General features: G+C 43.0%; 1 protein-coding gene across 1 annotated transcript in view; it reads left to right on the top strand.

The window, feature by feature from the left end:
• The window catches only part of SAMD7 (sterile alpha motif domain containing 7), a 120,374-nt gene that overhangs the window by 69,936 nt on the left and 23,440 nt on the right, over positions 1-26,998 (top strand). The window contains exons 2-6 of the mRNA XM_077488008.1: positions 1,029-1,131; positions 9,027-9,153; positions 10,916-11,046; positions 11,194-11,275; positions 15,437-16,101. Coding sequence (XP_077344134.1) covers positions 1,056-1,131; positions 9,027-9,153; positions 10,916-11,046; positions 11,194-11,275; positions 15,437-16,101 — 1,081 coding nt within the window. The 5' untranslated portion in view covers positions 1,029-1,055. The remainder of the gene's footprint in view (positions 1-1,028; positions 1,132-9,026; positions 9,154-10,915; positions 11,047-11,193; positions 11,276-15,436; positions 16,102-26,998) is intronic.

Genomic DNA, 26,998 nt, shown 5'->3' with positions numbered 1-26,998 from the left:
GGGGGTTAGCAGGGGAAAGTACAGGGCACATTACATGTAAAGGCATGTTCTGCAGGGAACATAACATGGGGGGGGGGGCAGCAGCAAAGAACATTACATGGGGAAACAGCAGCCGGGCACAGTAAGGGGAGACAGCAGTAACTGTACATTAGGTTTTGCACCTTAGCACCCAAGTCTACTTACAGCCTCTGAGGTTTCTCTCTGCTGAATTTTAATTTATTGTACATTGCTAAGAATATATCAAGAGGAGTGAGACTGTACTTAATTCAGCCCACCATTGTTATGCTCCGTACACACGATCAGAAAATCGTACAGAAAATACTGCTTTCGAATCAATCGTATGAGAATTGGATCGTTAGTACAGAGCTTTGGAGAGCCGATCATGACAGTTCATCCGATATTATTCTATCGGACATGCATGAAAATTGTTTTAGTACGATACCTGATCATACTATTTTCGTTTTAATCAGTACAGCTATCGTTCGAAAATACAAATGCATTACAACACATGGCATCACTTCCGAATTTTTTTTTCTGTCGTAAGGGAATTTTCGAGACTTAAGTATACTTATCAAATTCAATCTGAGATTAGCATGCAAAAACGGACGATCATTCATCCAATAATCTCATCATGTGTACCGGGCATTAAATGTGCCGTTTTATTCTCATGCACAGCTGCACTGGGAAGCTGCTGCAAGTCCCGTTGTAGTGCGCTGTTCCCCGCTGGCCCCTCCTCCCTTCTCACCCTTCCCAGGTGATGTCACATATTGCAAGCACCTGGGATGGATAGAAGGGGAGGAGGGGCTGGCGGGGAACATCTCACTACAACCCGACTTCCAGCAGCTTCCATTTAAGGTAATAAGGCACAGAACAATATAAAAAGTGCAAGCAACCAATCTTCTTTCCCTATTTCTTTCTGCTCTAAACTAATGAAACTCTGTTTAATGTGGTTCTGACTTGTTAAAAATCTGCATTATCACTGAAATTATATAGTTGCAAATAAGTATTTTTTTTTTTTTGTTCTACAGGTAACTGTATGTAAACACTGTGAAACGATGTCAGTGATTGGTGACCAAGGTAATTTGGAGGGGAAGCATCTTTACCAGTTCACCGGCTGTATGTCTGCTGCAGGTAACCCAAGAAGTCATATGATTGCTTGTGTTAAATTATTTATTTTCAAATATTATACTCTGTTGCATAAGAAAAAAATGTACATAAGTGAAAGATGGAAGAGTAATAACAAAATATGTTTTATAATAATAATATAATAATAATAATATACACCAAATTTGTTTTTACTAAATTAACCTGAAAAGGTTTTAAATATATTCTACAGATGAGTAGAATTTAAGAGCAATACCACCCACAAATCTTGTCACATGAGTCCCTGAGATATAAGAAGCTGGTGGGATTCAACTTGCTGGCATCTAACTAAAACGGAATTTCAGAATTGAGTTTCCATCACTTTTTGCATAAACGTCACTAAAAATATACAGTTTATCTCAGTATATTAACATCTGACAACCAGATCCTATGTTATGGTTGGCCTATGACCACATTCACATATTAACAGTGTTAATGGTTTGGGTACATTTTGTCAATTACTTTAATCCACTGTAATGTGTCATCTAATCTAGACGACTTGATAAGCGATTCAGCCCTGGAAGATTTTACCCCCTTCCTAACCACAGCATGTTTTGCATTTTGGCACTATGTCGCTTTAACTGACAATCGCGCGGTCGTGTGACGTGGCTCCCAAACAAAATTGACACCCTTTTTTCCCCACAAATATAGCTTTCTTTTGGTGGTATTTGATCACCCCTGCGGTTTTTATTTTTTGCGCTATAAACAAAAAAGAGCGTCAATTTTGAAAAAAAAAATTCTAAATTTTGCTACGGTATGATAAATATCCCCCAAAAATATATACATTTTTTTTTTTTTTTTGATACGTATTCTTCTACATATTTTTGCTAAAAAAAAAAAAAAAAACGCAATAAGCGTTCATTGATTGATTTGCACAAAAGTTATAGCGTTTACAAAATAGGGGATAATTTTATGGCATTTTTATTCACTTTATTAATAAATTAATTTCTCCTATCACCTTCCATGACGGCACATCTGAGAGATGAGGACTCCTCCCTACAGGAAACACAATCTTTTGACAGCTTTGTTATAAGTCCCCGCCCTTCCCCTTGATCCTCAGTATTGATTGTGTTTCTCCCGAGCACAGCAGCATGTTTGTTTTTTTGCAAGACCGAATGACCGGGGAGGGTCTAATGGTCCCCTGTTGAGACTGGTTTTAGGGAAGCCGGGGAGGGCTGAACTAACCTGCAGGCTTGTCCTCTCTCACAGGTCGCCCCCAAGTTAGCACCAGCGCTCTGGCCACAGGGAGTGCGCGCCATCGCTGAGGCTGTTTTAACCTCCACCGCCAGCCGCTCTCCTCATGGCTGAGTTTCAGGAAGTCCTGTCTTCCAAGCCTCACTCTGAAGCATGACCGCATCACAGGAAGTGGGCAGAGTCAGGTCACAGCACAACCCAGAAGTATTAAGAAGGCCGGGAGAAGCGTGGAGAGCGGTGTGGAGAGCAGAGCAAGGTGGTGAGAAGTGGTTGGCTGGCTGTACCTGCCCCTCCAGCGGTACCAGCAACCTAGGACCATGCTAAACTCCTCATGGAACAAGAGGAAGGGAAAGCAACAACTGCGGGCAGATCCAGGTCGGGGCCCGGTGAGTACAACCCCCTTGAAAAGGGAGGTGGGGAAGGGGGTAAGAAATCCCAGATTCTTGGTGACAGGAATCTGGGAAGAGTTAGGACAGGCTGAGCTTTTCCTTACCCTTCCTCCCACCCTAGTACAAGCCCGCAGTTTGGGGGAAGGCATATAATGTTACATATTATGTCTCTTATCTTACTGAGTCCCCCAGCGGAGCCCCGGAGGTCCCAGATAAACACCCTCCTGCCGCTACAGGGCATAGCTCCTCAAAAAAGTGTGGGTACTGTAAGGACAAACTCCCCAAGTCCCACTCAAAGTCCTTCTGCTATAAATGCATACATAAACTAGCAGGAAAAGAGGCTTCGGCATTGATGAAAAACATTCTCTCATCTATGCAAACGGAAATGCTGGCAACAGTTAAAGCCTTCCGTGATGCTGCTGGGCAGTCAATAGCCCAGGGCCCTGAGACAGACAAGCTTACCCCTAGAGAGGGCACATCCTCCCAGAAAAGCCTCTCTGGAGGGGGACCGAGTGCCCTTCTCCTACCCTCACAGTCACTCCCTCTTGCCCAGATAGACAAGGAAGAGGAGGATAAGGGGGATATAGATAGCCAGGCTAGATCTGAACACAGCTCAGATGGAGAGCTGGATCCAGACCTACTCAGTCAGACTCAGGAAGAGTCCAGGTTAAGGAGACACCTGTTTACAGTAGAGGATCTGGACGGACTCCTAGAGGCAATATATGCTACTGAGGAGATTCCAGAAGCCCCTCGAGTCACCTCCTTACAAGTCAAGGTATACAGAGGGCTGAGCAAGGCTTAATCCAGGGTTTTTCCACTCCATCAATCCCTGAAGGATCTTGTCCTACAGGAATGGAGGGAGCCTGAAAGGAGGATTATCAGACAGAAAACCTGGAAAAGAAGGTTTCCCTTTAATCAGACTGATGAAGAGACATTTTTTAAGCTCCCAAGATTGAATGCCGCACTGTCTCAAGTCACCAAGCTATCTGACCTCTCCTTTGAGGACACAGGCAGTATCAAGGATCTGATGGACCGAGCAGAATCCCTTCTCAGAAAAGCTTGGGAAGCTAATACATCGGCCATGGGTCCAGCATTAGCAGCAGCCTGCGTCGCTAGGAATGCATATTTCTGGGTAGAGAAATTGACAAAACACCTAGCTCAGGAACCCGAAACGGGTGACGTCCTTGACTCCCTGTCAGTGATAGGAAAAGCTGTAGCTTACCTTGCAGATGCTGCAGTTGATTCTGCAAGAAACTCGGCTAAAACGGCCACATTAATCAATTCAGCTAGGAGAGCTGTTTGGATTAAGGCTTGGGAAGGAGATGTCACGTCAAAGGGTAGACTGTGTGGCCTTCCTTTTCAGGGTTCTTTGCTGTTTGGTTAGGGCTTGGACGATGTTCTGTCCAGGTCTTTGGAAAAGGGTAAAAAATTCCCAACAAAGGCCAAGAAAGAAAAAGAAAAATTTAGAAGAATTCTTCGAGGCCCCCCCTGGACAACCACAGCATAGAGCCAAAAAGGAGCCCGATGAGAGGTGGGGCTATGGTAGGGGAAAACAAAGGAACAGTGTGTTGTTACCTTCCCCCAAGGTTGGCACAGAAGAAAGCAAGTGACGCCAAGATCAGGGTAGGGGGACGGCTGTCTAACTTTGTCCCTCAGTTGGAAAAAATCTCGGACAGCAGTTACATCTGGCAGAACCTGCGAGAAGGTTATCGCTTGGAGTTTTCGGCAAAACCCCCCTATATGACTTCCCTAACTCGTCCCCCCAGGGATGTCCTGAAAAGAGCTGCCCTCCTGGAGGGTATCCAGGAATTGGTGGAACAGTGAGTGGTGGTGCCAGAACCAAAAGAACAACAATACCAGGGATTCTACTCCCACGTATTTGTCGTTCGCAAGCCTCAGGAAAGTATCGGCTGATAGTAAACTTAAAAAACCTGAACAGGTTTCTGGAATACAAAAAGGTTTACTATGGCGAGTATCTACTCCATATGAAAGAACCTCATGAAGGAGGCCTTCATGACGACTCTGGACCCCAGGGATGCCTACCTGCATGTTCCAATTCATGTCGATCATCAGGCATTCCTGAGGTTTGCAGTAGCAGTTGGAGGAGAGATTTTTCACTTACAAAAATCCTAGCCGAAGCAATAGCCTTCTTGCATCTCCAGGGTATTTCCCTAATTCTATACCTGGGCGATATATTGAGTTCCGGGCCTTCAGCCACTCAGGTCAGTCACCAACAAAGCTATGTTGGTTCTAAGAAACCTGGGCTGGATAATCAACATGGAAAAATCCTCTCTCAAACCAGAACAGGTCAAGACCTTTCTTGGCTACAGGGTGGACACCAGGCTGCAGAAGCTTTTCTTGCCAGAGAACAAGGTGGCAAAATTAGCTTCCTCAGTGGGGGATTTGATAAAAACCCCATCACGCTCCAGAGGGGAGGTGTTAAGAACCCTAGGTCTGATGTCGGCAAGTATACCAGCTTTAGTCTGGGCACAGCTCCACTCAAGAGACCTTCACTTCTTCCTTCAGGAGATATTACTAACTCCTCAGGTCCTGTCTTCTCTGGAGTGGTGGACAGCCCCCAAAAACCTAAAGGCCATGGGCTCAGTTGAATTTGGTAAAAGTTACCACCGATGCTAGTTCCTGGGGGTGGGGAGCCCACCAGGGGAAAGAGAAAGCCCAAGGCCGATGGAACAGCTCGCTAAGTCGGATGTCGTCCAACTACAAGGAGCTCAAAGCAGTGGGGGAAGCCCTAAAAGCCTTTCAAAAGAGCATCAGGGGCAAGTGAGCTCTGACAACACCACTGTTGTAGCCTACTTGAATCACCAGGGAGGCACCAGATCCAGTCTCCTGTTGGAGCTATCCAAACAGATCCTGGAATGGGCGGAAGGAAGGGTTCTCTCCATTTCAGCTATCCACATAAAAGGGAAAAGCAATTTGGAGGCAGACTTCCTAAGCTATCAGCCGATAAGACAAGGGGAATGGGAACTGAACCCCGAGGTGTTTCAGGCCCTGGTACAGCACATTGGGAATCCAGAAATGGACCTGTTCGCCAATCGACAAAACAGGAAGGTAAAAATATGTTTCTCGATTTTCCAAAGAGAAGGAGTCGGAAGGGTTAGACGCTCTGACTCAAACATGGCATTACAAACTGGCTTACGCCTTCCCACCTATATTACTGATCCCACGAGTTCTTCAGAGACTCAGCCAGTCCTCCGGCCAGCTCCTCCTGATAACACCCTGGTGGCCAAGGAGAGCTTGGTTTGCAAACCTAAGTTCGATGGCAGTGGCAGAGCCACTGAAGCTCCTGAACAGGCCAGACCTTCTCAGGCAAGGCCCAGTACTACACTCAAGGCCGGAATTTTTCCAGCTAATGGCCTGGTTAGTGAGCGCCAGATCCTAAATAGCAAGGGCTGCTCAGAGAGAGTAATAAATACCCTCCTCCTGAGTAGAAAACTAGTGACTAAAAAGATTTATTCTAAAGTGTGGAAGACCTTCTGTTCCTGGAGTAAAGAAAGGCAGATAACCTCCACTGCTGTTCCAGTTATCCTGGAGTTTCTCCAAGACAGAGTAGACTTAGGCCTAGCGGTCAGCACCATTCGGGTTCAGATAGCGGCCCTCTCAGTCTACCTCGATATAAGGTTGGCAAAAGAAAACCTCATCAAACGTTTTCTGTTGGCCAGGGAAAGGATTTCCCCTGTCGCCAAAAGTAGTTTCCCTCCATGGGACCTAACAAGGGTATTAGAGGCGTTATCTAAACACCCTTTTGAACCTATAGAAGAGGTTCCTTTTAAGTTTCTAACCTTAAAATTATCATTTTTGTTAGCAGTTACTACGGCCAGGAGAGTCTGGGATCTACAAGGGCTGTCCATGAAGGAACCATTCTTATTGGTATAGCCAGATAGGGTCACCCTTAGGGCAGACCCCTTATATCTACCAAAGGTAGCATCTTTATTTCATAGGACGCAAGACATAATATTGCCGTCCTTCTGTGATAAACCAAAAAATGAGAAAGAAAAGAAATTTCACTGTCTAGATGTAAGAAGATGTCTCCTTACCTTCAGTATCTAGAAAGAACAAAGAGTTTTAGGAGGTCCAGTCACCTGCTAGTTCTATACGCTGGGTCTAGGAAGGGGCTTCAGGCTTCAAAAGCCTCAGTTTCTAGATGGATCAGAGAAGCTATCTCTGTAGCATATGAGAGCTCTGGAGTTCCAGCACCAGCAAAGGTTAAAGCTCATTCAACCAGGTCACTAGCAACATCCTGGGCTGAGAAAGCAGGGGCCTCCTGGGAACAAATCCGCAGTGCGACCACCTGGTCCAGTCAGGATACGTTCCTTAAGCACTACCATGTGGAAGTGTTGTCACAGCAAGACTTGGCTTTCGGTCGGAAGGTTCTACAAGCTGTGGTCCCACCCTGAAGGTAGGCCTGTGTTTACTTGATCCTCTCAGGTGTGCTGTCCTGGAAGATGATAGGAGAAAATCTATGTTAGACTTACCGGTAATGGTATTTCTACGAACCTTCCAGGACGGCAGGCCTACTTCCTGCCCTATGTGGAGGGAAAGATAAGCTAAACGCTGGGTGGTAAGTACCTATGTAGAGCAATGCTCCTTGTTAACCAGTTCAGGATTACTTTATTACATACTGAGGAACTGAGGATCAAGGGGAAGGGTGGGGACTTATAACAAAGCTGTCAAGTGATTGTGATTCCTGTAGGGAGGACCAGTCATCTCTCAGGTGTGCCGTCCTGGAAGGTTTGTAGAAATACCGTTACCGTTAAGTCTAACGTAGGGTCTTTTTTTTTACTAGTAATGGCGGCGATCAGCGATTTTTATAGTGGCTGTGACATTATGGTGGACCCATCGGACATTTTTCACACATTTTTGGGACCATTGTCATTTATACAGCAATCAGTGCGATACAAATGCACCGATTCCTGTGTAAATGACACTGGCAGTGAAGGGGTTAACCACTAGGGGGCAGTGTAGGGGTTAAGTATGCCCTGGGGAGTTTTTCTAACTGTGGGGGGGCGTGGCTACATGTGACATGTCACTGATCTCTGCTCCCGATCACAGGGAGCAGCAATCAGTGACACTGTCACTAGGCAGAACGGGGAGATGCTTGTTTACATTAGCATCTCCCCGTTCTTCCTCCTCGTGAGGCGATCCCGGGTATCCCCACAGCACGCGCCACGCGACTCATGGAGCTTGGTGTGCCCGCCTCTGAAAAGGGCCACGTACAGGTACATTGGTTTGCCTGTACGAGCCCTTCTGCCGACGTATATCGGTGTGAGGCAGTCAGCAAGTGGTTAAAGTGAATAACTGAACACCAAGTTCACTATATGGACCCCTTATGTATTTGTACATGTTGATCATATCCTTAATCTCCTCTTGTCTCTGGTTACAATGGTTTACTGCAGTTTGCCATTTGCCCTATTGAATAACCTTGTGTTAAAAATGTAAACTTTCACTTGAGTTAGGGAGTAGCTCTATTAGATCATCAGACTTTTAGAATTTCCACTTTGCTTAGTGAATGAGGTGATGCTTTGATGAATTCCATCATCCAATAAAGTACGAGCAAAAATAAAAAATAAATGTTTTTTTCCTTGCACATGTTTGAGTATTCTTCACAAAGAGAATTTTCACCACACTGACTAATTTAAGAGAACATTTCCTTGCAATTTAAACAGTTTGCCTCTAGTAAATCAACCCTGTTATCTCTGTGGGCAAAAATGTTATATGTAATCAAGCACAGTGTTCTCCATCTTTGTCTGTGCGTGGGTCCTGCCGTGTACTCCTTTATTGTAGAGACCTATGGAATATTCTATTAAAGCTGTGTAGAAAACGAGTTATTTTTTTCATTTTTGCCTTAACAATATTTACATACACTATATTAACAAAAATATTGGGACACCTGCTTTTATACACATATGAACTTTAATGGCATCCCAGCCCTAGTCCGTAAAGTTCAATATTGAGTTGGCCCACCCTTTGCAGTTATATCATCTTTAGGCGATCCCTGAAAACCCCTATCCTGCTTCTAACTCTGTTTTACTTCCTCCATCAGCTCCTCCCCCCACGTCCCAAAACTTTTCGTAATATAGTCTATGTGGTCTTTTTTTCTATTCTTTCTTTTTTGATGTAGGTTACAAACTAGGCAGACACATCTTACTGATTGCTATGGCTAACACAATTTCCTTGGCATCAGCTTTTATATTGGCATCAGCTTTTCATTTTGAATTTGCAGTGCAGAAATTTGGTAATGTTGTATTTGTTGTCATTATGTTTTTTTGTGTTTAAACCTAGAACTGCGGCAGAGGCAAGAAATGATGATGAGAAATCAAATAATGCCTGTCAACCCACAGGTAGTGATGCCAGCTCAGCAGAGGATGCCATTGATGCCAACACAGTTTGAGCCACGGTTGTTGGAAAGGTGCCATTCGCTCCATTACTAAAGGGTTTAGAATAATAATGCATGGGATTTTCTAAATAAAGTGTATACAAAAAAAGTGTGTTGATGACTTACAGCAAATATAAAAGAGCTCCTCGAGATGAAAGGGGTTAATTGTAAAATATACTGTACATGCCACGCATGAGACTTGCATGCTTGGTCCTATGGTTTCTCTAGAAAGCAAACCTGTTCTTTGCTCAATAAAGGCCATTCATTCAACAATTGGAATTTAAGTTCCTGATACTTTTGTCACAGGGAAGAACATTTCCTGTGTAATCTCCAAATACATAATTTCATACTTTACGCCTAAGATCAGTATGCCTGATACGTAAAATGTCAGTAATCCAAAGGTCATTTATCAATGAGGATATCTGGAAGCTGCCGTTGCCCACCTCTACAAAAATACTAGTTCTCTGCCTGTCATCTAGTTCTTTAATATTTTATGTCACTGACCTGGAATGAGTATGCAAATTTGAAGCTCTGACTTCACTGTTTCAAATCCACATGCTTGTTCTATGTGTATAAACATTGAAGCCATAGCAATTTATATACTAAAAGTCAGCCATGGCATTTCTCTCAGCACAGTTTTCCTTTAACAATCTGTAAAAGAAAAAAAAAAAATGAATGCATTGCTGAGTTATACTTCCCAACTGAAACTTAAACTGTAACTGAGTTTTCCAAAATATGCAAACTACTAAGGAATAGAGACATTTACTGGAAAATTGAGTCACTGCATAAACCAGTCTAGCACTAAGTTACCAATTAAGATCCTATCTGTGTTTTTTAAACAACTACAGAGACATTTATTTTTCTATCCTAACCAACAGTTGACATATGTATTAACCAATCCCCGGGGCTTTACACGTCTTAAGGAAGTTTTATCACTGTGTGTGAGCTTGTCCTCGAACTAGCACCAGCCGCAAGACTTTAGTAATAGCACCCTCAAGTGCACTTTATAAGCCATACACACCATCAGAATTTCTGCTGTTTTTTTTCCTTCAGATTTACCAAAACCATATAATATGAGGTCAAACCTTAGGAGTTTGAATTTGTATGCAATCAGGTAGGCCCTTTCACTACATGGTTTTGGTAAGTCTGAAGAAAAAATCAGCAGAAAATCTGATAGTGTGTATGGGGCTTTAGAAGCTTTGAATGGTAAAGATATGAGAGATGTTCCTGGGATTTGAATGGCTACAGTGTGATATTATTTTTCAAAGGCATGTTGGAGAACTAGAACACAGTTTGACACCAATTTATTACTTTTATATGTACAGAAGTGCATCCTCTTGCCTTGCAGCACTGGGATGCTAGCATACGTGTATGAATTTGATATGGCTATTACACTGTAAACTTTTTTAGTGTTTAGGACTAATCTGAATGGGTCAATGTTCTCTATGAAGTGCTGCAGTAGAAATATCAATATCATGTAACTATGTAAAATAACACACAGTGGTGCTTCTCCCTACTGTGACCTTAGGGACCGGAGCACAGGCCGTCTTTTCTACCCTCCAAGCTTCCTGTCAGAGACCGGCTGTGGCCGAATGTCGTTAGCCGATCTCTTGTATTTGTACCTCTGTTACTGTTCCTGTCTGTATATGCCTCATGATGGTTACTGTTTATTGTTTTTACTTGACATGTCTTAATAAAAATATTTTCAACACTAAAATAACACACAGTACAACATTGTATATGAATATAGAATTACATGTCATATTAGCTGACTAATATGATTTCTTTATATTAGAGGTGAACTGTTACCATCATCTGATTTGATCATTCCAAATGACACAAGACAACTACACATGGGGACTCAGTTTGGTTCATCTGTCCCCAGCCATTCAAGCATCATGTCCAACAGAACTTTTTCAGGCCCAGGTAAAGAAAATAACGCACTTTCTATGACAATCTATTTATCATGTATAACTAAACGTTTCCTTATAAATGAAACTGAATTATTATTTTAATTTCGACAATGCTTTTATATAAAATTTGTGAAGAGAGATTTTATTTCTGTCTATTTAGGATATAGCAGCTTTCTGCACCCAGAGCCATTGGATTTTGTGGCCAGGAGACAGGAACTGCTTCAGAAACAAAATATGACAAGGTATGTTCACGAAAGAACAAAGCAATTTGAGCATTGATATTTATTTGATTACTGATTTTTTTTTATTCAGATATTTTTAGTGTATGCTTTTTAAACTTTCATACAGATACAGTGGTGTGAAAAAGTGTTTGCCCCCTTCCTCATTTCCTGTTCCTTTGCATGTTTGTCACACTTAAGTGTTTCGGAACATCAAACCAATTTAAACAATAGTCAAGGACAACACAAGTAAACACAAAATGCAATTTGTAAATGAAGGTGTTTATTATTAAAGGTGAAAAAAAATCCAAACCATCATGGCCCTGTGTGAAAAAGTGATTGCCCCCTAAACCTAATAACTGGTTGGGCCACCCTTAGCAGCAACAACTGCAACCAAGCGTTTGCGATAACGTGCAATGAGGCTTTTACAGCTTCCTGGAGGAATTTTGGCCCACTCATCTTTGCAGAATTGTCCTAATTCAGTTACATTAGAGGGTTTTCGAGCATGAACGGCCTTTTTAAGGTCATACCACAACATCTCAATAGGATTCAGGTCAGGACTTTGGCTAGGCCACTCCAAAGTCTTCATTTTGTTTTTCTTCAGCCATTCGGTGGTGGACTTGCTGGTGTGTTTAGGATCATTGTCCTGCTGCAGAACCCAAGTTCGTTTCAGCTTGAGTACACGAACAGATGGTCGGACATTCTCCTTCAGGATCTCTTGGTAGACAGCAGAATTCATAGTTCCTTTTATCACGGCAAGTCTTCCAGGTCCTGAAGCAGCAAAACAGCCTCAGACCATCACACTACCACCACCATATTTTACTGTTGGTATAATGTTCTTTTTCTGAAATGCAGTGTTCCTTCTACGCCAGATATACTTGGACACACACCTTCCAAAGAGTTCCACTTTTGTCGCATCGGTCCACAGAATGTTGTCCCAAAAGTCTTGGGGATCATCAAGATGTGTTGTGGAGAAATTGAGACGAGCTTTGATGTTCTTTTTGCTCAGCAGTGGTTTTCTCCTTGGAACTCTGCCATGCAGGCCATTTTTGCCCAGTCTTTTCCTGATGGTGGAGGCATGAACGCTGACCTTAACTGAGGCAAGTGAGGCCTGCAGTTCCTTGGACATTGTTGTGGGGTCTTTTGTGACCTCTTGGATGAGTCGTCGCTGCGCTCTTGGGGTAATTTTGGGCGGCCGGCCACTCCTGGGAAGGTTCACCACTGTTCCATGTCTTCGCCATTTGTGGATAATGGCTCTCACTGTGGTTCGCTGGATTCCCAAAGCTTTGGAAATGGCTTTATAACCCTTTCCAGACTGATAGATCTCAATTACTTTCTTTCTCAATTGTTCCTGAATTTCTTTGGGTCTCGGCATGATGTGTAGCTTTTAAGGATCTTCTGGTGGACCTTACTGTGTCAAGCAGCTCCTATTTAAGTGATGCCTTGATTGTGAACAGGTGTGGCAATAATCAGGCCTGGGTGTGGCTAGAGAAATTGAACTCAGGTGTGGACAACCACAGTTATAGTATGTTTTAACAAGGGGGCAATCACTTTTTCACACAGGGCCATGATGGTTTGGATTTTTTTTCACCTTTAATAATAAACACCTTCATTTACAAATTGCATTTTGTGTTTACTTGTGTTGTCCTTGACTATTGTTTAAATTGGTTTGATGTTCCGAAACACTTAAGTGTGACAAACATGCAAAGGAACAGGAAATGAGGAAGGGGGCAAACACTTTTTCACACCACTGTAAGTGAACTAAGACTGAACGTTAAGGTACAAAACAAAAGGCAATTACATAGTACAGTTACAATGGAAATATGGCGTATAATATGAGACAATATGGGTATAATAGGGAGGGATGGAAAATGAATGATTATACTATACAGGTCAGTGTGCCCACAATTATCTATGGTAATAAGGACTGTGGACAGACTACAGGAGATAATCAGAGACTATGGATGGACTACAGGAGAGAATCGGAGACTACGGACAGACTACGGGAGATAATCGGAGACTGTGGATGGATTACAGATGATAACCAGAGACTGCTGCAGTCCAGGGCACTGAGAGTAGGAATTGATCCTCGTCTCTTCCCGCTCCCGTCCTTGCAGTATATTTAAAATTAGTGAAAAAGGTGCCTTTATGTTACCACACAGTGTGCACCGGGTCAGCAGACCACCCTTCCGAGCACCCCGCCCCCTACCGGAGCCAACCCCGGATGTCAGCGGAACATTCCGCTCCCTGCCCGAGCCGACCCAAGATGTAAGCGGAGCGCCCCACCCCTGCCCAAGCTAACCCGAGATGTCAGTAGAACTCCCCGCCCGAGCTGTAATCTAAATTGGCGTGGACGAAGGAGGGGGATGCTGACAGCTGCAGTGGCTAGATCAATACAGGAGCTTGCTTTGTTCCCATCCATTGACAATTACAAAGCTCCCATTTTTTCCACAAATATAACTCTGCTGGGGGGGGTTCAGACAACCCAACCCCCCCTTCCTTATCTACATCCATGGTTGTTGCTATAACCAATGAATGTTATACTACAATCATTGTTTCCAGTCTGAGCTGCCTAGCATAATAGTGAGTTGAAAGATTTTTGCATTGAGAACTATGGGAAATTTCTGGGACTGAAATTACAGCTCTAACTACAGCTTGAATTTCTCAGTCTAGAACGTCCAATTCTTCAGTTCGCTGCTGTGAAGACAATGTCTAGGCAACCCCCAAAAATGAGTCAGAAACACCAGGATACCCTTATTCTGTTCAAATTCACTAGGTTGCAACACAGGTTAGATTCAAAATGAATTCTCTCTGGGGGGCCAGCAAGGAATGGATTCCATACCCCCCTTCCCCCAGAGAGCGTACACCAGGACTATATCTCCTTAGCCACATTCTAAACAATTATTATCACTAATATGATAGAAATGGTAAAACAGATAGCCATGGCCTATCATAAATCCCATTAACAGGACCTAAGTGGGGTCATATCTACTTTAGCAGCAATTAGAGAACAAACATCCAAAGTCTGGTATTTTAAAAGCTATCAAAAAAACATTCTAGTTTCCAGGCTTAAGCAATTAGAACCCTTAAGCAGATGTCCATCCCGGTGAACAGCATTAGGCTAAGCATTATTGCCCTATCATAAAATTATTTAACTAGCCTGCAAAAAAACAGAATACACATTTCTGGTCCCTACAGAGTCAAAATTTTGATGTGTTTGATGTATACACATGTAACAATTAATTACCAGCAAAGATCAAAACATCTATACTAGGAGGGCCAGAGACAGGTTAGGCACATTCCATTACCTAGGTGATATACCCACCGTATTTGTATTCATTCAAAAGGTAATCCCATTCTGGCAACTGTATCTGAGGGCGTGGCAGCTGCATGGTCATAAACATTATGACATCCTCTCGGCCACTCCTCAGACCTCTTGATTGGTCAGGCAATTCCTGTCAACTCCATCCTTGATGACCAGAAAAGTGTGGCTGTATCAGAATTGTATTTTAGTATACATATAGGGACTAAGACATTAATGCCTTACAAATATGGCCACTATATATGATTAGTGGTTGCATCAGTAGTCTGCAGTTAACCTTTAACATCAAATGAAGACCAGAGTTGTTTTTTTTTTTTTTTGTGAGCCAACACCAATCCATTTTATGCCCATTGAATAAACTTTGCCAGAACCCAAAGGATTTGATATGTACTTTCATTCTTAAACCCTATTTGCTTCCTATTGTATTGTCTCTTTCTTTTTTATACCATTTTCTGTAAATATACATATATATATTTACAGTGTTTTACCTTTTTTTCTTAATAAAGGATATTTTAGAATCCTAAAAATTATCTCTAATGCACTAAGGCAAAACTTACAAAAATTCCTGTCCCTGTTGAAGAACACAACATTATTGTAAATCTCTGAAATATTCCTGTCTGTCAAGACAGTATGTATTACAGACCTTTATTAAAAGTCATAATTGTTATCAAATCAAAAACCTCCATATACACAATCCTATACCCACAGTTGATTCAGAGAAAGGCAAAAAACAAAACAAATAAATAATTATACCTGTGGAAAATAGCACAAAATTATTTATTATGAGAAACGTTTTAATAAAGTAAATCACAGATATTCTGCAAACTCACACGTGTACCCTTTCTTTTACTTTCTACCACCAGGATGGACGTGGAAATGAATGCTATGTATCACCAGAGAGAGGTGGACAAGGCACATAGAAAAGGCTTTGTAGATATGGACTCACCATTTCTATACCATGGAATGCCACCAAATCCAGTGGCTTTTAGAGGTAGGCAGATATGTCCAGAAGGCCAGCTGCCATCTGATCTGTTTGTTCATCGTAACGCCCTAGAGATACTTCATGGCAGTGCTCTATTGAAGGCCGGCAGTCCTTATGCTCCCATAAGTAGTCTGCAAAGAGAAAGAGCTCGAAGACCAGGCCGAAGAGCTAGCAATCAAAAAGTTGCAGAAAGTTCCATAGGTGTATCCAAACTCCAGCTAGATAATAAACCCCATTCTTCACCAAATACTGCTGAAGAGGAGAAGGAGAAAAAAGAAGAGGACTCAGAGACATTCAACAAATGTGACCAAGGAAAAGCACACACAGGCCCTGCAATGGATAAAAGCGCTATGGAAATTTCAGATAGCCAGGAGAAGACCAGCAATCCCACTTCTATAGAAACAAGCAGAGGAAGAAATTGTGCTGACAAGGAGCTTGCCAATCCTGGGACAGCGTTTGAGGACCGATTTATTTACCAGTCTCCTGTTCCCATATCAGCAAGTCCATATGGTTTTCAAGTCACCATGAACCCTTCACTCCTTTCAGGTCTGTATCTACGATTTCCTTATTGAACTATACAGTACTCAGTATCTAGTTGTTTGTCTTCAAGATGAAATGCAGTCAAACAATTAAATATGTGGATGAAATTTGTATACAAATTCTGCTTTTCTGTTTGACAGGACAGAAGACTTGTGACTGTACAGTAAAGGTCATAGCAGCAGACTGATGGACTCCCCTCTCTGTCATTCTGCTTGTGCCTTTCAGGATGCCCCACTGCAGCACAACTGACTGGCTTGTTGTGTTGATTTCTTCCCTTCCATTTTTAGTTCTGCTGTACAGTTGATTGCAATAGACTGACACCAAGTAACAATTAGGTACTTTCACTTTTTGAAGTAGAAAAATACATTTAATAATCAATACAGAGCAGCATTAATTTAAATAGTGTATGCAGCGGTGGGCTCCTGAAGAGCACACGCTATGTGTTTTTCAAAATTTAACTTTACCCAAACTACAGTTTGGTTTGGGTCCATTTGCCTAAATTTGACTTCTGTGTCAGTCTAACTGGGCTGTAGATGTTCAGCCTGGCCACAGGGGGGCGCTGTCTCTGGTGGCAGGCGTGGAACTATGGTCTAGTTGGGTGTTTAATTTACTCTCTCTTGGAGTCATGTCAGTGGGCGTGGCCCTCCCTCTGTGCCCTCTGGGAGAGGGTATTTAAGATGTGGATGTCACGTGGTTTTTGGGGTTCCGGTCCAGTATGCTGTGCTGATTACATGGTCCTGGTCCTCCTGACCAGCCCTCAGGAAGGCTATGGCCTGGGGTGCGGATCCACCCGACTTTGGTACCTCAGAGCTGGCTAGCCCAAGGCAAGGGAACTAAGGTAGGATTCCAAGGTGGATGGGTGCTGTCTCCAGTTCGGGAGAGACCCATTGAACTTTGAGCATTCCAGGGGAGGACTCTTTAAAAGAACACCACGTATGGGTTGGTTTTCTTAACAAGAGCCTGGAAGGGCTAAAGTAACCGAGAGAATCCAGTCATGTGGATATCGCCAAGATGGCTGAAAGATCCAGGTATCCTACGAGTGTCCTGCAGCTTAGTTTCCCTACGTGTTCTGCAACAACGTCGGTGATAAAGATTTTGTTCCTGAGTAAGCACCTGGTTGGCTGCTAGGCCTTGTGAGAGAGGGACTGTCCAATCTGAATGTTCATCCAGCTGAGAATGGCTATTCTCTGGATGCAGTGAAAGTAAGCAAGTTCTTTAACATTTTTGGACTTTGACATTGAGAGTACCTGAACTTTCCTTTCCAACCCTCTGATCCCAAGTTGAAAGACTGTTCAATGGTTTGAGTTTTTGCAAATAAAATCCATTCAAATGGATCTATTGTCAGTCTCAATTTACTGGGCCTTCGGGGGTTAGTGCTACATATATTAGAAAAAAATGGACGGTAACACCCCAATACAGGGTCAGAGGGCGCTGATCACCCCTGGTATATTGAAAACAAAAAAGAGAAAGTGTCCCCGGAGTGGGGCTTTTTACCAGCGTATATTACCTGTAGAAGCTAATAGGTATAGATGTAAAAATAAATGCTGACATGTGGCAAAAAGCTAGTAATACAAATGTTTATTAGTAAAAAAGGAGGATTGAACAGGTGACACAATGGTCAGGAACTGAGCTCCACTATGTGAGTAAAAATGTATAGTGTTACATATATAGGCAAAAATACACATATACATACAATTGTAATGCTTGGACCATAAAATCACTATAAATACAATAAAAAATAGATAATGTAGACCCTTTACGCGTTTCGACCCTCTCGGGGTCTTCTTCAGAAGGTTATTATCTATTGTAAAGAAGGGGAGACAAGCATAAATATATATCCATACATGGTACACTGTACTGTACTGGAAATAGTCTGCTGTAAGCAGAATATACATCAAACATTGTATGGTTACACAATTAGCGGTCAAGTAGTATATATTGCAAAAATAAATACCTATATCATTCACATAGGGGATCCTCTTTAAAAGACAGAACTAGACTCCGTAACTTCTCCCATATCCTTCATAGATGTGCCAAACTTGTGTAGATGGAAATAGTCGCTAACTCCACCAAAAAGGGAGAGCAAGGGAACTGGGTCCAAGGGATAGATAGCTTGCAGGGGATCACATCCCTATTGCTACCTCCAATATAGAATAGTGGAGGAGAGTATAGGTATGGGTAAACAAAGGTTAGGAGGGGAGCAACCTACAAAAAAAGAAAAAGTGTAAAATGTATATGTATATGAAAAGCCCTATTTGGGAACTATCACCTCTATATAGAGAGATAGAAAATATACCCACATATAGTGTCAAGGATATATGTATATAGCGGTAAGTCCTACTATTTCAATATAGGATGCTGCACAAGATTAAAATATAAGCAAGTGCATGCCCGAGAGGAAACTAACACCAGCAAAGGGCACCACGTGAGAAAAAGAGAAAAAGAAAAAGAGAAAGAGAAAATGAGTGAAAAAGGTAAAATGAACACAAAACGTGTCAAACGAGTCAAACATAACACAGCATGACTGTGGTGAAAATGAAGAAAAGTGGAATAAAAGTGCAATAGTGTTGCAAAATCCAACATGCCCCAGCATGACACCAGTGATACTGGAATTGAACAGTATATGTATACCTGTAGGCAATTTCAAGTAAGTCCACGTTAAATAGCGGGGCCCAAAGAGGGCAATGTGATAATAATAGTAAAGTGATTAAAAGTGGTAGACTTTACAATGAATCCCCTCACATTCGTATGTTATCATAAGACAGGAAGGGCCTTATATCTGCAAATAAACAAGAGATAATGTTACACTCCTGCTAGCAGAGCTATATATAGTGCAATGAGAAGAATGTGGTGAAGCATTAAGTAGAGAAACCCAGTGACTTACCCCAACGTGTAAAAACAATACAAGTGCTATCCTGTAGTTGGCGGAGTGAATTGCCAGTGTAGGAAAGTGGGGTATAAATACCCCGTGTGTAGTTTAATTACCTGAATTGGGTTAGTTCCTCAGTGATGAATTCCGCCTGTTGCGCCATAACCCTATTGGTCGCCATATCGGCCGACCGGATGTGGTCCCCTCGGCGTTCCGGAAATGACCTTCCCAACATGGCGGGAAGGTACACGGTAGCGTCGCACCAGCGTGATGTCGGCACGTCGCGTCGCACGCGTATGACGCGCATGCGCAGTGAGGTGCCTAGTCCGGTACCGTTCAGGAATGCCGCCGACCAGATACATTGTCCCGGGAGGACGGGTGGTACCTACCCGCACATATCCCGGGACAGGATGGGGAGAGGCATGCGCGCGCCGATGCCGCTCCCCTCTTCTGGTCGGGAAGCCATACCCAAGGAGTCTGCCCAATAAGCAGCAACAAGGAAACGAAAAGTAACCTCGAATGGCACCATCTAGTGGAGGAAGAGGGGAAATGCATCCGGGCTTTCCGTCATACAATGTATGAAAAAATATAAAGAAAAACATTTTAATAACAACATGTCAGAAATAAAAAATATAAACGAAGACATTTCATAGTGGACATATCATTTACAGGTAATCTGGGCATACATAAGAAAATCTACTGGTTGATATACAGAATATGGCAGACTAATAGTCAGGAGGTAAAAACTTATGTACTACGTTATCACATCACAGATATGCGCATATATACCCATCAGGTGCAGAAAAGAACAAATAAAGGTACAGTGTAACTGTTCCAATAAGCAATTAATAAAACACCTGTGTATATATAAACACATGCACATGTGTAATATGTCAACTATGTAAATGCCCGAAGGGCTACAAATAAAACGAAAATACATATCAATATACAAAGGACTAAAGACCAAGGCACAGCGGAAAGGTATTCATATTTAAAGGGGAACGTAGGGGACATGTGGCAAGCTCACAATACGTTATTGTGTTTTGCCTGAAGTGAATCCCTTTAAGAATGGAGCGAATGATATGGCTTCATTAAGGCCTGGGGAGATGGTAGCATTTAGTTTAAAGATCCATCTCTGTTCGAGTTGGAGAAGGGCCTTATTCCAGTCTCCTCCTCGAATCGGGATGTGTATACGATCTAGAGCCACGAAGGAGATTACAGGCATCTTGTAATCATGTGTGGTTACCACATGTCGTCCAAGGGGCACATAGAAATTACCAATCTCCATGTGATAAGCATGTTTGGCTATCCTTTTGTATAGTTCCAACTTAGTTTTCCCTACGTAGTACGCCCCACACTCACACTCCATGAGGTACACGACCCCACGTGTCTGACAATTAACAAAGTGAGACGGGCGGAATGTTCGGCCATACGGAAGACAAAAGATTTTGTCTCGTTTAATGTACTTACAAGCAGAGCAATGCCCACAGGGAAATGAACCCAATACTGAGCAGTGCCCTGCTCGCTTTGCTTCATCTCTATATTCACTTTGTACCAATTTATCGCGAAAAGAGGTGGCGCGTCTGTAGGTAATTGAAGGATGTCTCGAAACTAATTTACCAATTTTGTGGTCATCTTTCAAAATAGACCAGTGTTTCTGGATGATATGACGGATCGGAGCGTGTTGTCTAGAAAAACGAAGGATGATCCTGGCAATATGCATGCCAGGGTCATCTCTCGCTGCCCCAGGGTGCAAGAGACTATTGCGAGATTGGACTAATGACCGATTATACGCCTTGCGCAGACATGATCGACTATAGCCACGGGCTAGGAGTCTTGTCTGTAATTGGGCAGCTTCAACCCTAAAAAGGGCATCATCCGAACAGTTCCTGCGCAACCGCAGGTATTGGCCATAGGGTATGGACTTTTTTAAATTTGTTGGATGGAAGCTGTCTGCATGGAGTATAGTATACCCTGCGGTACTTTTGCGGTACAAGGTGGTAAAGATTGAATTAGTGGGAGAGCGGACAATTTTTATGTCCAAAAAAGTGATCAGATGGTAATTGTATGACATGGTAAATTTTAAATTATATTCATTTACATTAATTTGGGATACAAATTTAAGCAACTGATCCTCCGTACCCTCCCATATGACGAGAATGTCGTCGATATACCACCGCCACAGGCGAATGTGGCGCGTAGAATCGACGAGTCTCGCGTCAGATAGGAGGGATTCCTCCCACTCCCCCAGGTACAGATTGGCGTAGGCCGGGGCACAACATGTGCCCATGGCCACGCCCTGCACCTGGAGGTAGTGGGAGTTATTGAATACAAAATAGTTGTGATGTAAAATGTACTCCAGTCCCTGAATGATGAAGTCACTCAAGGTCTGGTCATACAACTCCCTGTGTTGTAAGATGTTACGTATAGCTGCAATCCCCTTGGTGTGGGGTATCGAGCTATAAAGGGATTCTACATCAATTGCTACTAGCCAAGCATTGGTCGGTAGCGTCACTGTCAAGGATCTGCAATAGATGTATAGTATCCTTGACAAATGACGGCATCTCCATCACAAGGGGTTGCAAAAAGGAGTCAATTAACTTGCTAAGATTTTCAGTTATCCCCCCCCCTACCCGAAATTATGGGTCTACCAGGCGGATGAGATGGATTTTTGTGAATTTTGGGAAGACAGTAGAAAGTAGCTTTCGTGGGAAACTTGGTGTTAATGAAAAGATGCTGGTCTCTGGTAATACTACCCATTTGTAGTGCCTTATCTATCAATTCATAGAATTGTTGATGATAAGTCAGTATTACCCTGGTAGGAATAATCCTATACCAGTCAGTGTTATCCAGTATGTCCTGGCACTATATATAGCTCTGCTAGCAGGAGTGTAACATTATCTCTTGTTTATTTGCAGATATAAGGCCCTTCCTGTCTTATGATAACATACGAATGTGAGGGGATTCATTGTAAAGTCTACCACTTTTAATCACTTTACTATTATTATCACATTGCCCTCTTTGGGCCCCGCTATTTAACGTGGACTTACTTGAAATTGCCTACAGGTATACATATACTGTTCAATTCCAGTATCACTGGTGTCATGCTGGGGCATGTTGGATTTTGCAACACTATTGCACTTTTATTCCACTTTTCTTCATTTTCACCACAGTCATGCTGTGTTATGTTTGACTCTGCACACGTTTTGTGTTCATTTTACCTTTTTCACTAATTTTCTCTTTCTCTTTTTCTTTTTCTCTTTTTCTCATGTGGTGCCCTTTGCTGGTGTTAGTTTCCTCTCGGGCATGCACTTGCTTATATTTTAATCGTGTGCAGCATCCTATATTGAAATAGTAGGACTTACCGCTATATACATATACCCTTGACACTATATGTGGGTATATTTTCTATCTCTCTATATAGAGGTGATAGTTCCCAAATAGGGCTTTTCATATACATATACATTTTACACTTTTTCTTTTTTTGTAGGTTGCTCCCCTCCTAAACTTTGTTTACCCATACCTATACTCTCCTCCACTATTCTATATTGGAGGTAGCAATAGGGATGTGATCCCCTGCAAGCTATCTATCCCTTGGACCCAGTTCCCTTGCTCTCCCTTTTTGGTGGAGTTAGCGACTATTTCCATCTACACAAGTTTGGCACATCTATGAAGGATATGGGAGAAGTGACGGAGTCTAGTTCTGTCTTTTAAAGAGGATCCCCTATGTGAATGATATAGGTATTTAGTTTTGCAATATATACTACTTGACCGCTAATTGTGTAACCATACAATGTTTGATGTATATTCTGCTTACAGCAGACTATTTCCAGTACAGTACAGTGTACCATGTATGGATATATATTTATGTATAATGGAAAGTACTAATGCGCTCCACCTACCTACTATCTAGATAACTAAAGATAATAGAATATATTGAGGAAGCAGCCAGCACGAAATGGTGATCTCAACACCAAAAATATATCAAGTGTAATGTATAAATAAATGCGGCGCTGCCTACAAAATAAAATATTTAAAGTGCAATATCCAAATATAACTAAAAGTGCAAAATGGAATCTATCTCACTAAATGAGAGAATGTGTCACAATAAAAAAATGAATATAGTGCATCTGCTATGCAATAAAATATATAATCATATACGTGCATATGTGATCAAGAAATGCATATATAAAATAAATTCAAAAACATGAAGTATGAAGTGAAAATACCAATCAAGTGACAATGTGTAAAATAACAATAATTAAAAGTGATTGTCCAATATAAACCATGCATATAATTAGTAACTATAAAGCAAAGTCCATGCAAAAATTATTGAAGTGATTTCCAATAGGTGACAATCCACTGCAAACTTCAGTGCAAACTTCAGTGCCCAATTCGTGCACCACCTGTTTCCCCCAACCTCTCACCTCCAATAAATGGCAAAAGAGCGCTGTATATAATCAGATGTTGCTGAATCCTTATCCATCCAGCCTCAATTGTATACCGCTGTATGTATACCGCTATATACCGCTGTGTATGTATAATTATTTCTCTCCCACTTTCTCCAAATACATCCAGTTGGCATTGATGGTATACATAAAATGGAAGAAAACAAGGGGGGCTCTCATGTGTAGTAATATATAACTGCTTTAATAAAAAATATATCCACACTTACATATAAGTTAATGACAGCTAACACACAGCAGCCACGGACTTCCGGTCTCGGCCGTGACCGGAAGTGATTTGTGCGACACCTAGCTCCTTCCCTGACGCGTTGCGTCACACCTCGTGACTTTTTCAAAACAGCGGTATACAATTGAGGCTGGATGGATAAGGATTCAGCAACATCTGATTATATACAGCGCTCTTTTGCCATTTATTGGAGGTGAGAGGCTGGGGGAAACAGGTGGTGCACGAATTGGGCACTGAAGTTTGCACTGAAGTTTGCAGTGGATTGTCACCTATTGGAAATCACTTCAATAATTTTTGCATGGACTTTGCTTTATAGTTACTAATTATATGCATGGTTTATATTGGACAATCACTTTTAATTATTGTTATTTTACACATTGTCACTTGATTGGTATTTTCACTTCATACTTCATGTTTTAGAATTTATTTTATATATGCATTTTTTGATCACATATGCACGTATATGATTATATATTTTATTGCATAGCAGATGCACTATATTCATTTTTTTATTGTGGCACATTCTCTCATTTAGTGAGATAGATTCCATTTTGCACTTTTAGTTATATTTGGATATTGCACTTTAAATATTTTATTTTGTAGGCAGCGCCGCATTTATTTATACATTACACTTGATATATATTTATGCTTGTCTCCTCTTCTTTACAATAGATAATAACCTTCTGAAGAAGACCCCCGAGAGGGTCGAAACGCGTAAAGGGTCTACATTATCTATTTTTTATTGTATTTATAGTGATATTATGGTCCAAGCATTACAATTGTATGTATATGTGTATTTTTGCCTATATATGTAACACTATACATTTTTACTCACATAGTGGAGCTCAGTTCCTGACCATTGTGTCACCTGTTCAATCCTCCTTTTTTACTAATAAACATTTGTATTACTAGCTTTTTGCCACATGTCAGCATTTATTTTTACATCTATACCTATTAGCTTCTACAGGTAATATACGCTGGTAAAAAGCCCCACTCCGGGGACACTTTCTCTTTTTTGTTTTCAGTGCTACATGTATATATCTGTCTGGAGTTGGTTTGATAGAAAAGTTTTTAACAATGTCAGATCTTAGATCGAATAGTTTGCTGGCAATATGAAAATTGAAGTTTGGTTAACAGGACTGTCCATTTTATTCTAACAACCACACCGTGAAAGATGGCTTTCTCTTTAATTAAAGTAGATTTTCCTGTTGGGAAGGATTTTATTCACTTCCTGCCCCAGTGAGAGAAGCATGACGACAGAAAGAGTGAAAATCTCTCCAGTGAGGTCAGAGACAAAAAAAAAATATTATAGGAGGGTGGGGGGGGGGGGGGGGTAGAAAATAGGCCAGTTTTAGCTGTCTCTCCACTCAAGAGATCTCTCCTCTCTTCCTGTCTTTGATGGTGGTCTCTGGAAAAGGGTTTGCTGCTGCCATAGGTGTGAGCCAAATGCTATGGGTTTGAGATTTGTGGTTCCCAGTGGATTTATGTGCAGAGTGACCTGGGAGAACTCTTTTAAACCACATTGCACTGCATGGGTCTTTGACATATATGGCCAGCAGGCTTAGGCCGCGTACACACGGGCGGACTGTTCGCCCAACCTTGTCCGCTGAACAGTGTTTGGGCGGACAGTCCGCTCGTGTGTGGGCTTTCAGCGGACAGTTTCAGCGGACAGTTTGACGGACAAAGTCTTTCGGAAATTCCGAAAAACTGTCCGCTGAAACTGTGTTTGAGCGAACAGTCCGCCCGTGTGTAGGCTACTTTCGAAATGAGCAAACTGTTCCCGCTCGGAGGAAAGTCTGCTCATTTCGAGGTAGGCGGGGCCCGCGACGGAGACGTCGCGGGCTCCGCCGCCTGGAATGGGCTTAAAGGGGAACCCCAACGCCGAAAAAAATCGGCGTGGGGGTTCCCCCAAAGTCCACAACAGACCCTTGTCCGAGCACGCTACCCGGCCAGCCAGGAAAGGGGGGCGAGCGAGCGCGCCCCCCCTCCTGAGCCGTACCAGGCCGCGTGCCCAAAGCACCTTGTCCCCATGTTGATGAGGACAAGGGCCTCTTCCCGACAACCCTGGCCGTTGGTTGTCGGGGTCTGTGGGCGGGGGGCTTATCGGAATCCGGGAGCCCCCTTTAAGAAGGGGGCCCCCGGATACCGGCCCCCCACCCTATGTGAATGAGTATGGGGTACAATGTACCCCTACCCATTCACCTGTGAAATAAAGTACAAAAAAAAACACAACACAGAGAAAAAATATTTTATTGCACAGCTCCGGGGGTCTTCCGTCTTCGGGGGTCTTCTCGCCGGACTCCTCCGCTATCTTCGTGTAGCTCTTTTACTAGCGGAGGAGCCCGGCTTTCTTCCTCCCCGCCGCCGGCCCCTTCTCCCGACTTCGGGGGTCTTGTCCCCCTCTTCGGTTCTTCTGCCGGGCCACCGCGCCTTCTTGTAGCTCTTTTGCAGGCGGTGGCCCGGTCTTCTGTCGCCGCTGCCTTCCGTTCTTCTGTCGCCGCCTTCGGTTCTTCTGCGGGCCACCGCGCCTTCTTGTAGCTCTTTTACAGGCGGTGGCCCGGTCTTCTGTCGCTGTCGCCGCCTTCCGTTCTTCTTCTTCTTCTTGTTCTTCTTCTTCTTCTTCCCCAGGAGATGTTGACACGTCGCTCTCTCCGGCCGGAATGCCAGAGCCGCGCTGTGCGGTCACTTATATAGTGACAATGGGGCGGTGTCACATGGTATATGTCACATGGGTTGGTCACATGGTGACCCCGCCCCCCTACGATGTCATAGTCCCCATGTGACATCAACCCATGTGACCAACCCATGTGACATATACCATGTGACACCGCCCCATTGTCACTATATAAGTGACCGCACAGCGCGGCTCTGGCATTCCGGCCGGAGAGAGCGACGTGTCAACATCTCCTGGGGAAGAAGAAGAAGAAGAACAAGAAGAAGAAGAAGAACGGAAGGCGGCGACGGCGACAGCGACAGCGGCGACAGAAGACCGGGCCACCGCCTGTAAAAGAGCTACAAGAAGGCGCGGTGGCCCGGCAGAAGAACCGAAGGCGGCGACAGAAGAACGGAAGGCAGCGGCGACAGAAGACCGGGCCACCGCCTGCAAAAGAGCTACAAGAAGGCGCGGTGGCCCGGCAGAAGAACCGAAGAGGGGGACAAGACCCCCGAAGTCGGGAGAAGAGGCCGGCGGCGGGGAGGAAGAAAGCCGGGCTCCTCCGCTAGTAAAAGAGCTACACGAAGATAGCGGAGGAGTCCGGCGAGAAGACCCCCGAAGACGGAAGACCCCCGGAGCTGTGCAATAAAATATTTTTTCTCTGTGTTGTGTTTTTTTTTGTACTTTAT

Source organism: Lithobates pipiens, unplaced genomic scaffold, assembly GCF_037356315.1.
Source record: "Lithobates pipiens isolate NorthernLeopardFrog02 unplaced genomic scaffold, aLitPip1_a1.2 Scaffold_18, whole genome shotgun sequence".
Classification (NCBI taxonomy): domain Eukaryota; kingdom Metazoa; phylum Chordata; class Amphibia; order Anura; family Ranidae; genus Lithobates; species Lithobates pipiens.
Note: the sequence above shows the minus strand (reverse complement) of the source record. Positions and strands in the feature narration are given on the sequence as shown.